This window comes from Aethalodelphis obliquidens, unplaced genomic scaffold, assembly GCF_003676395.1.
Source record: "Aethalodelphis obliquidens isolate GAN/ISIS:26980383/991018 unplaced genomic scaffold, ASM367639v1 scaffold97, whole genome shotgun sequence".
NCBI classification, from domain to species: Eukaryota; Metazoa; Chordata; class Mammalia; order Artiodactyla; family Delphinidae; genus Aethalodelphis; species Aethalodelphis obliquidens.
This window is the reverse complement of record NW_020838041.1, coordinates 262,755-276,388: the sequence shown is the minus strand read 5'-3', so window position 1 is coordinate 276,388 and position 13,634 is coordinate 262,755. Positions and strand designations below refer to the sequence as shown.

The 13,634-nt window shown below is 38.0% G+C and overlaps 1 protein-coding gene across 5 annotated transcripts in view; it reads right to left on the bottom strand.

The window, feature by feature from the left end:
- The window catches only part of PTPRC (protein tyrosine phosphatase receptor type C), a 123,011-nt gene extending 115,494 nt beyond the window's left edge, over positions 1–7,517 (bottom strand). For 2 of the 5 annotated variants that reach the window (XM_027096069.1, XM_027096070.1), the window contains exons 1-2: positions 7,403–7,517; positions 7,206–7,321 (exon numbers count right to left, since the gene is read on the bottom strand). In XM_027096069.1, coding sequence (XP_026951870.1) covers positions 7,206–7,278 — 73 coding nt within the window. In that variant the 5' untranslated portion in view covers positions 7,279–7,321; positions 7,403–7,517. The remainder of the gene's footprint in view (positions 1–7,205; positions 7,322–7,402) is intronic. The other 3 variants (XM_027096072.1, XM_027096073.1, XM_027096071.1) reach the window with 2 other exon arrangements.
- Between the last annotated feature and the right edge of the window lie 6,117 nt (positions 7,518–13,634).

Genomic DNA, 13,634 nt, shown 5'->3' with positions numbered 1-13,634 from the left:
ATGTACAAAGGTGAGTTTTGCCTTCTACAAAGATTATCTTGGTAACAGCTGAAGGGAGACAAGGTTCCAAGCTATTAATGTTAAGACACTGTTGGAATATATCTATAAACTATTTAAGAGGTAGAATCCAGAGGAGTCTGAAAATCCCTAAAATAGGCGATACAAAGTTAAAAACATTCAAAGATCTATAAGAGTTTATTCCTCTTCCACACAGCCTTAAGCCTTATCTTCTCAGTCTCTCAAAGGAAGAGATGTGATTTGGGATCACGTTTCAACGGGAAAGAGCTGTGTGCTGTGATTTCGAGGGATTACGTAAATGAAATTTACAACTTTGCAGAGCACCTCACCGTTTTCAAAGCAGTGTCACAAATATTATCACGTTTAATGCTTACAACACTTTGAGGAAATGGTGTATCAGAGAAGGAAAATGATTTGGATCCAGATCACACTATTCATAGAATTTGCTTTCCAAAGTATTTCTCGTTCCACCTGCCATGGTTTTCTCCAACCTGGATGGCTCCTGACTCATTTCCTATGATGCTTAGTATTTCTTTTATCAGTAAACAAATTATGGTCGTTTTCTTTAAGTGGAAATATTTAAAATATTAAAAAACATTTAAAATATTTAAAATGGTGACCACACTTTATTTCTTGCTTTTGTCCCTTTGATAACCTCTTTTATCGATACATCATTGTTATTTGTATAGGTGTCTCTAATCTATTTTCATGACTATCAGGACATTTTGTTTTAATTTACGAAGCAAAGAGTTTCTTCTTATCTACCACTGATTTTTGTTAAGTTCACTTTACCGTGTATTCATTTCCTGACACTACCTCTGAGTATGATGCTGAGTTGTCCTCGACTCAAGTTCTGCTCTCCAGCAGATCACTTTTGCAGATGGTTGATGAATTTCCTCCAGTTGCTCACATTTTGGTTGGAAGCAAATTTTTGAATATATGAATGGCAATCATTTTCATTTAAATATCATCACATGGAGTTACAACTTTATCACACTTGCGATATATTTATAGGAGAAATTGAAGCTTTAGTAAAGCCACTTTTTTCACTTCAGATACTTGTGTCTCATTTTTAACAGGAAATGAATGTTTAATCTTTCAACACTGTGTAAGTGTGCACCGTAAAAGATGTTAAAGTGTGTTTGAGTTTGGGTCTTCAGTACAGAACCTAAGAAAAAGCATTGATAATCTTGCTGATTATCTTTTCAGAAGGGAATCAATTGAAGATAAAGTGAACGAACGTGAAAGATTCTTGACTATTTCCCTGGCACTCATTTTATATATATTTATGCTTGCCCTAGCTGAAAGAGAAGGAAGGTTTTCATTTCTTTCTTTATTTTTGCTTGTTTCTGTTGTTTTCCTGAACACATAATACTCTGCTTACAATAGCCATTCCCTAGACTCTTGAGAGACTGAAATTGGAATAACATATTGACATATATAAAAGGAATGCACATTAAAGATTTTAGGCAATAATTAAATATTTTCTTATCTAAATACTGATTACAGCCATATACACAAAATCTATGAATTACTGTAAATTTTACTTCTGTATATTGCAGAATTGTGTAGAAATAGATATCACATGGTATTGCTAAATGAATAGCCTGCGATATTGTATTTTTTTCTTTATCCTTCCATAAGACTATCTTTTTTTTTAATTGAAGTACAGTTGACTTCATTATTGTGTTAGTTTCAGGTGTACAGCAAAGTGACTCAGTTGTATACATATATATATTTTTTAGATTCTTTTCCATTGTAAGTTATTACAAGATATTGAATGTAGTTCCCTGTGCTGTATAGTAGGACCTTGTTGTTTATAAGACTACTATTTTTATGCATGCAAAAGTCATAGCAATAACTCTTTGGTGATCAGCAACTAGTATGTGGTTGGGTGTCTCGTACTGACAAAACTACTTACACAAGATTGAAATTAAGTTTAAACTGAGGTTAAGTGAAATTTCCATTCTTTTCTCCTGTCTAACAATTCCTATAGACTTATAAGATGACTGAAAAAGATCAAAGATCTGCAGTGATGATGAATTTCTTTCTCTGCACCAGTAACTCTTATATACACATGGTCTGTAAACAAAACCCTGTAACATGAATGCTGCATGCACCTTCATCAACAAAGTCAATCAACCTGACTACAGATCTCTGCCCTTCACCTGCTCAGATTGAAATTCTTTATCACATTATCTAGTAAGAAATGATGCTCAGACTCCTACAGGCTTTCTGTGCACACAAAATGCAACTGGCAGGGTGAGCCGTTTTCCATCTGCCTTTGGCAACAGTCCCAGGTCAAGTGCTACCCACACCAGTATGTGCCGGGGCTGGACCTGTCTCCGGTGTCTCATTCCCCTGCTACATGAGTCCCTCCCTCCCTATTCCTTACTTTTCTTCCTGTGGACGTCTGGATCTGAAGAACAAAACAGACCCATCAAATGAAATGCCACTAGCGAGAACGTCCAAAGAGTAGGTCGAGGAAAATTTAGAAACAACATATGCATGAACTATGGATTTTTAAGAAATCAGGAGGCTCTTTCCAGAGAAAAGGTAAAATAAGGAGATGAAAGAAGGAAATGGGGTGGGGTTGGGGGGAAGGGCAAAGCCTGTAAAGATCTAGATCTAAAATGATTCTACTTAATCTTGATAAAATTGTCCAATGGCCTCCACCTTCCACTTCGCCTCTGACTAGTTTTTTCATTTCATGTTTTTCCCCTCTCTGTCCTTTCTTTCTGAAAATTGTCTTACCCTCCTCCTTCTCCTCTATTATTATAATCTGCAGTTTCATCAAAAAATGCCCATTGCTTTTTCAGTGTCTGGGAAGAAATCAAGCACAAATGATACAGAAAAGGCATAAGACGGTTTCTGCTATCATGTAGGTTACAATGCCCGTAATGCTCTGATTGGTAAACGATAATGCCAGCAACAGTAAACTGAAATAGTATGTGAAAAATGACAAGGAAAGGTGTTAAAAAGTATCCAAATTCAGTGGAGATGTTTTGTGGCAAGAGTGATGAAAGAGAATTTTAGAGGGGAAGTAGGATTGGTGCAGCGCCTTGGAGGTCTTGAGGAAGTGTAGAGCGGCAGGGTGTTGAAACTACCTGCTGCTTGTTCTATTTTAGTCAATCATAAAAGAAAAAGAAAAAAAGATCCCTGCCCAGCTCCTGCCATGCTCCTAGCCCATCGGTGGACTCAGTTGTTCTGGCAAAAGTTTAGAATAGAAACCAAGGCAACGAAAAGATGTCGGAGGGTTTTTTCCTCTTTGATTTTATATTTTTAAGCTGTAGGGTGTGAAAAGAAATGGACAGATTAGGATACTACTACAACACTGCAGGTGAAAAGGGATAAAGTTGTGAATTAAAGGGATGTCAATAGAGGTGGGGGGGGCGAAGATTTTAGAGATCATTACAAAGTAAAATGATAGGACTTGGGGAGCATTTAAATATATATTTCAGGTTTTCTTTCTCCCTCTCTCCCTCTCTTTTTTTCTTTTTTGCAAAAACACAACACAGTAAAACAAGATTAAATTTAGGAAAGGAGGTGGTGGGGTGGTGGTGGTGGGGTGGTGGTGGTGGGATGAATTGGGAGATTGGGATCGACATATATACACTAATATATATAAAATAGAGAACTACTAAGATCGTGCTGTATAAAAATAAATAAATAAAGTAAAATTAGAAAAAGTAAAAAGACATAAGCCCTCAGCACACAGGCTAAAATAATTTTGCTTAGAGACTTTGCCTCAATACTGTTAGAGTTCTAGAATAGCTCTACATCACCGTTTGTTTGACTGAGAAAGTTAGGAATGAAACAATATATCTGGGTTTCATGATTTAGTTGGAAAATGTTGTGTTAAATAAATATTAAACACAAAAATCTAACAAAAAAGAAGGAAAGGAGGTAGGTTCCGCCTTCTGAGGGGTGAGTCTGGACATGGAGAATCAGGATCATCAGTGCATAGTAGGTGATGATAAGGAACTCTGAGTTTAGGAAATAAGAATAAAACAGGCCGAAGGGGCTTCCCTGGTGGCGCAATGGTTGAGAGTCCGCCTGCCGATGCAGGGGACGCGGGTTTGTGCCCCGGTCCGGGAAGATCCCACATGCCGCGGAGCGGCTGGGCCCGTGAGCCATGGCCGCTGAGCCTGCACGTCCGGAGCCTGTGCTCCGCAACGGGAGAGGCCACAACAGTGAGAGGCCCGTGTACCGAAAAAAAAAAAAAAAACAGGCCGAAGATTGAGGCCCATAGAACTCCAATATTTAAAAGTAGACAAATGTGGAGAACCAGTAGAGAGATGATAGACAGACAGACCAGTATACATACATAAATATATAATGTTTGTGTATTATATAACTCACACACATATATATATATATATATAACTCATCTATTTATGTGTGTGTGTATGTATATGCATACAAACAGTGTAGAAATATCTATGTTCTTACAGTACTTAATTGTCACTGGTAGAAGGATACCAAGTAGCCCAGAACAGAGCAAAGACCCAGCTCAAAGCTGAGGGCTCTGACCCTGTGCTCAGTCACGTAGAGAAAGGGAGGAAAAGGAAACCAGACCCCTAACCTCACCTCCCCTTCCCTCTAACCAAAGGCATTTCAGAGTCTAGCGATGGTAACAATCCCAGGCAGATTTGTATTAGGAAAATGTTTTCCAAAAAATCAATATATAATCATACTCACCACCCCCAAACTCTACATTGTATTTAGAACTTAAGAGGATTGCTGATCAAATTCAATTCATAACTAGTTTTGAATACCTGCAATGGGCAAGGCAAGGTACATGCTTGGAACTAAGAGCTCTTTCTTTTTTACTTAGATGGAAAAATGAAAACTTATGTCCAGGAAATGACTCTTAACTGTTATGACTCATAACTCACATAACTCATGTATTCATGGCTGTTATGGTGTGAAGCCGTAGCTTCTGGCAGTACTTTGTTAGAGCCAGAGATCACTCACTCCTACCTGCATGCTTGAAACCATCACTGTCCCCCAGAATTATTTAGAAATTTTAAACAAAGTGTTGGTTTCCGGTTAACACGGCAAAGAGGCACAGAGCAAATAGATCAGACATTTATGTAAAACTCAGCCAGCGATGTTACTCTGCGCTGGCAAAGTGTAACTTTGCCCATATTTTAGAGATTAAATAACACATCTGAGTTGTGCAACAATTTATCCACTGAAGTCACTCTCCATTTGGCTCTATTTCTTTATGCCCTTAGAGTTCACAATATAAATTTGAGGTCTAATATTTCCTATAAACACGAAACTCAACTGAACACATTAAAGTAAAACATATAATGCAACTCATAGGTTGCTAATATAGAAAAATATATCATTTAAAGAATTAATAATTTCCAAAATTATACAGTGAATCCCAAAATCTCTCTGGGGACTTCAAAGTATGATAAACAAGATTTGCGCACCTAGATAATTATATCTATATATTTTTTCTAAAAATGAGTATGTTTGCTCTCCATATTTATGTGAGCAGTTGAAGTGAAACTTGGTGTTCAAAATAAATCTATGTATATCGATACATTTATTTATAGTATAAACTATTCAGCCCAATTGGTTTAAAGGTTGCTAGATCATTTTATACTCTTATTTTGATGATAAATTCAAAGATGTTTCTTACGGTAAAAATCCTTAATAGACTGTGTTGAAATTTTTATGGTGGTTTGCTCTGTGGCCTATAAAATATTTGAGAATTTCTTGATGCTCACTCAGAAATGTTTTCCAACAGTTCCTGAGTGGGAATTTTTAATGGAAATTTACTCTGACTTATGATAATACACTTATTATTACCTTATTAAAATTATTATTCTTTATAATTTGGCTTTTATTATTATAACCAACTTTATAGGAATGGTAACTTGGTAAACATTTTCTGTACTAAGACAAAATGCTGTACCTATATAAAAAATGTTTAATCCGTTTTTGCAGTTAAAGAAAACAGACAAAAAAACCACTATCCACGCTGCTTTCTACTGTCCTTGGTTACACAAAATGTAAATTAACAATGTAGCGTGCTCAGAAGGTAGCTACTGCCCTGCCCTTTAGAGAAAAGGAGAGCAGTAGAAAGTCAAAAAAAGATTTCAAAGTGAATTACAATCAGCAAGATTTTTAAAAATATTTTTCCTGTTTTCTTTTCTTTTTTTTTTTTTTACTTATTTGGAAATCTACAAAAATACCATTTAAATACCTTTTCAATAATAAAACATTGCTTTTAGATTCTACACCATAAGGAGTAATATTACATATCAACCAAAAACGCACTCATGACCCAAACTGAAACCGTTCAGGAAATGTACATTAAATGGACCATAAGTGTACAAAGATCTCAAACGTGAATAGGTACCAGGGGTCCGATTAGTTATAGTTTCCTATAGAATACAGCATTTGCATGATTCTTAAGAGTTCAAGTATTTTTATCTCGTCAAGGCGCTACTATTTACCCATCACCCAGGAAGGGCGGCGGCCCCATAAGAATTTTCAAAGCAAATAAGCATTAAAACGACTGTAAGGGACCAAAACCTTGATTTAAAATACATTCTGTGATAAGAATTTGCAGAAAGTTAATATTTAATTAAATACCCAATTGTATTACTTTAAACTACCATACAACTAAGTATTCAATAAAATATTTCAGTCATAATCAAAATTTGAGGAAGCAAACTACTGGTCCGAAAAAAGGGAGTGGCTTGCACGCAAGCAAAGACATATTATGATTTTTAAAAATGCATTTTTTGTTGGAAAGATAAAAATTTACTTCTTTTGTCATTAAAATTTCCTTAGACATTCATAAACTTGTGTTTGTATATTTTGAGGGTTAAGTAATAGCTTTTGTAATATCCAAGTTTGAACAGTTTGTGAACCAAGATACAGAGAGGCAATGTTTGCCTTTTAAATCGTGATTTCTTGTTTGGCCAAACATGTATGCCTTTTTAAACAGAAACAATGTATTCTGTCACATAGCAAGCCATGTCCCTCTGAGGTACAATAACCTTGACTGTTTTACAGTTGGCTTCCTCACCTCCAGTCACCAATGCTTAATTTATTTTTATGTCTATTTCAAACCAATGACCTTACACACACACACACACACACACACACACACACACACACACACACACTAACTAAGGAAATATGAATTTCCTCGTACTTACCTGTAACCAACACTACAGTGTCCAGAAAGGCAAAGCCAAATGCCAAGAGTTTAAGCCACAAATACATGGTCATATCTGGAAATCAGTCGTATTCCTGTGAAATAGCATGCGTCCTTCTGAAAGGCAAAATAATGGTTATTTCCGCAAAAATGTTTCTCTGTAAAACTGAATCAAAAAGAAAAGAAATGAATGCATACTCTTCACTGGTGTCTTATCGGACAGGGAGCAATTTCCTCCTTTGCTGAGAACAAACCACTTGCTGCTAGGTAGTGATGTCAGATTCGGTTTTACTAACTTCTCCAAAAATGCTGTAAAGCGTCCTCTTTGCAGGAAGTCAAGAAAGTTGTTCCAAGTCACTGCAAAGGCGTCTTACTTCCTTAACCCAAGTGATTAGACTGCGTTAGCAGGCCTTTCAAAAGATGTTCCCTACAAGGAAGATGTGTTTTTAGTATTCAAATAACACTCCCAAACAGTATCCATTACAACCAAAAACGAATATAACCCCCCCTGAAAAATCCATAACATTTTTACCTAAAAGTTGAGGAAACATAGTCAGCATGGCTACAGCAAAATGGGGGTTGGCAAGATGATACACTAATTGAATTAGTAAAAAATACCTGTATGGGTTTTAAAAGGACCAAATGAATGAAAAAACTACTACCTATCTGGTTATTTTCGACAACCAGTATCATTTACCATGAGGGCATTCAAAACCCAGCAATATGACAGTTTTAGCATCTAGCCATTTCCTAGGCAAAGCACTCTCAGGGAGCTTCACAGGTTTGCCCCAGATCTTTCATAGATAGCCTTGTGGAGCCAGCCATGGAATTGGACACTCACTTCTACTGCAGCAAGTCCTGCTTCAAAAAAGTAATACTTCTGTGATATTCTTGGTGCTGTTGATGAAGAAAAGATGAGCCATTAAATCGAGAGCTGTCTTTTACAAAAGTTAACCATTTTTTCTCCCTCAGTAATACTCTCTCACCCTTTCTGATTAAAAGACAACAAATACACAGTGTTCTTCTTGATTCTGATGGTGTTCTTAGTAAGTCCATTAATTAGGAAAACTCATGCTGGCAGAAAGCCTCTGTGAATCAGCAATACAGTTAAGTGAATTGGTACCATGGTCACAATCTCTGAATGCATTTAAAAATCCTCGTGCACAGACATACCAGGCATTATTATTTGAACTACAGATAATGTTGAGGGGACTTTGAGAGAGACAGAGCCCTTGCAGCAAGCTGGTTAGGAAGTGGTGTTGCAGGACTTTTGCGTTTAAGTATATACATCTTTTGATGTTGCAACCTGACTTGTTTTATACTTACTTAGGCTGCTAGGAAGTACAGAGCCACATTTGCAACCACCCTTGGTGCAAATGAAAGTAATCCCACATCTTAATTTCTGCATAGTAACACTATAATGAGATTCTTATTAGGATTCTGATTTTATACGATTATTATTATAGTAGCTAACTTATTGGGCTCTTACCATGTCCAGGAATATGCTTAACCCTTTAATTGCCTAATCCAATTTGTACAACAACCCTTGGGATAGATAATGAGACAGATAATTCCTCATGTTATCTATGAAGTTCAGAGAGGTCAGGTGATTTGTCCAAGATCTCACAGCTATGAAGTTAACAAGCTATGTTTTGAAACCATCCCCAAGTTTCATCTTGCTTTCCTTATTTACCTTATTTACCTTCCTACCTTCTTTCATTTTTCTCACCTCTTTCTCCAATCTTTTTTACTTTGTACTTTTATGATTCTTAACCTCAGAAAGATAGAACTTGATGTCATAAAAATGATCTTGTTCTCTTTTTGCAACAGAGAACAAATAAAACAGCTGGGCATGTCTGCACTACTGTTTTGGAGGTAGGTCTAAGGAAACGTATGCGTCAGAGGCCACAGATTTTAGTTCTTGGCTCCCCAGCCTATTTTTTAAAATACATTGGCAATGGAAATCTATTTGGGGGTTAGCTTAGAGTATGTTTAAGTGAATACTTGTGTTCTGTTAGCTTGCTACTGTGGCAGGGTATTTGGTAAAACTGAAGGCCAGGAAAAAACTGCGTGACACACCATCTTTTAAAAGGAAGTGAAGTTAAGAAAACATACTTTTGAACAAGCTAAGGAGAGGGGGTCAGACACCTCAGAGAGACATTTCAAAAGGGCTTGCATATCACAGCTTTGAAGAAATAATAAGAAATTAGGAGATTCAACTTCATTTCAGGCAGGCGGGTAGAGAGATTCTACCCAAGGAATACTGAGATTAACTAACAACAAATGAGTTGGATTATGTGTTTTAAGGTGTTAAAATTGAGTTTAGTGTCAACCAGAAATATTAGACCTTGAGGTAGCAGAATGCTTACGGGATACTCCAAATGTACAAAGAAATAGGGCCTGATGTAGAGACAGCACTGGGTGAATAGGTACACAATTCAAGTGCTCTCAGAATGGGGGCAAAGGCACCCAGGAGCTAAAGCAATGAAGGAAGGCCCTCACAGCTTGTTGGGGGACAGAGCACAGCTCCCCTTTGGTGGTGGACAACCGGACATAGAGGTGGGAGCCTGGTAAGCAGCTGGCCTCTCCACAGGGCGCCCGAGGAGATCTCTGCTTTATCACATGGAGGCCCAGCACGGCCCTAGACTAGCAGTAGCAGCCACAGACTCTCATAGAAACAGAAGGAGCATTTGTGACACTGGTATGATCCACCGATTCTGAGAAACAGGGACTGGGCAGAAGGCTGATGAAGGGCATTTTTAAGAACCACTGACACTGGGAAAGGACCAGGAAGTGATGTCAGAATTTATATGTAAAAGAGTAAATAGCTGGGTCCTTCCTGAGTGGTTGAAACACTCCAAAACAATCTCAAAGTTTGATCAATAAATGCCAAAATAATCATAGCTGATTGACTTATACTAGATTTTTTAAAGATATAGTATTTTTTAATTTTAAATATTTTCTTTAAATTAATCATCATTTCCCAGATTTTTTGTTATATAAAGTAAAAGTTACATCAAGATAGAAACTGATGTAAAACAATTATACTCCAATAAAGATGTTAAAAAAAAAAGATAGAAAGTGATTACATGAGACGAACTGCAGAAGCAGATAGTATCCATTTATTCATCCACAAATATATAGTCACCTCCCAATATAAGACAGTCGTTTTCACCATGATGAAGAAAAAATGGTGAGCAAAAAAAGACGTGCTCCCTGCCCTGATGGAATATACTTTAGTGGAAGAGACAATAATTAATTAGCACACAGGAAATACTTGATGTTATGATTTGAGTACATAATAAGGTATTTGGTCTGGTCGTGAGGTCAAGGAAGTTTGCGTGAAATAAAAAGCAATGAAGCTAGGTCTGAAAAAAAAAAAAAGAAGTTAAATGAACATGGGGAGAAAGAAAGAGTATTCCAGGCAGAAATAACTTTATATTTAAAGGAGGAGAGTGTGTTCAAGGAACAGAAAGAGGCATATGAGCCTGCCACAGAGAGAAGCAGAGCCTTATATTTACATATATGATATATATTATATCACAATACGTGAATATATACAGTCATCACGTGGTATACCTTAAACTTATACAATGTTATATATCAATTCTACCTGAATAAAAAACAAAGTCAGGGGCTTCCCTGGTGGCACAGTGGTTGAGAGTCCACCTGCTGATGCAGAGGACACGGGTTCATGCCCCGGTCCGGGAAGATCCCACGTGCCGCAGAGTGGCTGGGCCCGTGAGCCATGGCCTCTGAGCCTGCGCATCCGGAGCCTGTGCTCCGCAACGGGAGAGGCCACAACAGTGAGAGGCCTGTGTACCGCCAAAAAAAAAAAAAAAAAATGTCAGACATGAAAAACAAAAAAAAAGATCTGGCCTCAGAGGGAGGTGATAGTCAAACCCTGCCAGGCCTTGTAGGTTCTAGGACACTGATGTCTTTATCCTTTATCCTGAAAGATACAGGAGGTATTGAGGCATGTGAAGCATTGTTCCCAAGTCTCCTTGCCAATGACACCTGCATCACCAGATCTGATACCTTCACTCACTTTTCTGTGCTCATCTTATGTGACACAGCAGCACTAAGTACTGTCAGCCCCTCCTCCAACCCTTGCCTTTGGTCAACTTCCAAAACACCATTATCTACTGATTTTCCCTGACCCTCACTGGCTTATCCTCAGCGGCTGCCATGTGGGCCCTTCTTCTACCGGACTGCTAAGTTCTGTGACACATGACAAGCTCAGGTTTGGCCCCGCTTCACTCTTCCTGAGCATCGGAACCTTAACTCTCCTGGTGATTCTCTGTAACCCTCGTCCATGGATCTCCACACATCACTGTCAACTGATGTAAAAAATTCAATACTGATGTGCAAAAGGAAAAAAAAGATTCTGCCTAGTGGCCAAGAAATGGGGTTAAATCCTAATCCTGGCAATGACTGAATCTCTCTAAGGTGGAGCTAGTAACACTACCTTAGTGTGGCTGTGAGAAGTAAATTAATTCAACAAGCTTTCAGTTAATGGTGTCAATACACTAGGTTACAATTAAAAGCGTACACAGTGGAACATACATCCCGCTCTTCCTTCCAGTCCCAACAAACAGAGGAGGAGAGACCCAAAGGAGGGAGGGGGGAGGACCCCAAGGACCTGACCTCACCAGAACATTCTGCACCTCACCCAGGCAACGTCCTGTGGACGCAGCAGGAGAGGAGGTGAAAGAGTGACATTGACTGTGCTCAACTCAGCTGAATGAACCTCTTTTTTTACCCCAGTGTAATTAGGAAGTTGGGGGACCTTCCCTATATACTGTTAAGAGATGGAAAAGGCAAATTCAATATGCTGTTTTCTTTAATTGGCTTAAAGACACTGTGGATGGCAAGACTCATGCTGATTTCAGCAATGTCGAAATGTTTTATAAAATATGTGTCTCAGAATCAATGAAATACATTGAAATAGCTGACCTGTGGCAGGGGAAATATACAATTATTTTAATGAGCTCAGACTGTTTAATAAACCAGTCATGTATGTAAAAAACTACAAGACGGGCAGTGAGTTCTGATACCAGTTTCCAAATCTGCCTCAATAAGAAAGTCTTGTAGCTTTTCATAAACTAAGAGAATATTCCACTCTGTCCGGGTCGTCTGTGGATTCCACTTTATTTTTGTTCCATGAGGTCTGAACCGAGGTGTGTGTGCTTTACTTCAGTAACATGACAGATGACAAGCCACGTTTAACATTGGTTGGTTCCTTTGAAGCCTGCAGGATCCTTTTCTCTCTCTCTCTCTCTCTCTCTCTCTCTCCCCCTCTCTCTCTCTCCCTCTCTTACTGCACTGACTCCCAGCAATGGATGACTTCCCTTTGTGGGCTATTCCAATCACCTACCTGGATGCATAATATAACACGTAGCAAGTAGAGCACAGGAGATGAATTAGCCTCCAAATGCTATGACGAGATATAATTTTGGAAACTATGATAGTGTAAAATAGGGACTCTACGTATGGTCCATTGTATATGCCTTAACTATCACCTAACACGTTCACTCCAAGCCATGCACTGGGCACTCGCTCAATTGATTCATTTAGTTTTCACAACACCAAGTGTTATGGCTTTTTCAACAAGAGAGAAAATAAAAAACAGAAGATGCTGCACACTTGGCTCTATCTGAGCTGTCACTGATGCTTCCTTCATATCATGTCCACGCAGCTGGTATCCTGCCCACCTGCATGCACGTGTTGACTTTTGTGTGCTGTTTCCCATCCCATGTCATACAAGGCTCAAACTCTTCAACATCAACTTAGTATAAAAGCAATGGTTTCTTTCTTGCTAGCTCTTATTATTTGAAAATATTGTTAAATAGTAGTCTGCGTTTTACTTATTTTTCCATAAAAAAATTTCTAAAAGTCTGTACTATATTTAAAATAGAGAACCAACAAGGACCCACTATATAGCACAAGGAACTCAGCTCAACATTCAGTAATAACCTAAATGGGAAAAGAATTTGAAAAAGCATGGATACCGGTATGGGTATAACTGAATCACTTTGCTGTTCACCTGAGTTGAAGTTAAAATTTCTGAACCCAGCTTGAAATTAATCCAAATAAATAATGGATGATAAACAATGAAAAAAAAAGTTCTTTCAAAAAGCTCACAGCCAATTTCAAAATGTCAAAGAATATGGACATGCAGATATTTCAAGTTTGTCCCATGAAGTCATAAAGGAAATAGTGTCAGAGGAGATATGGACTGAACCCCACAAAACTAAATTAAATAAAACAAGGGCTAAGCACGTGAGAAAATGTGTAGATTTGATGTAATGTCCTCCTAGAAATTCAATCTGTTGCAAATCTCAACAGTCAGCCTCTTGGCATCTTAAAGTCATTGCACGTCACTTTGGCCAGTTAGTAAAACACATTAAAGAAGAGGACAACAAGGTCC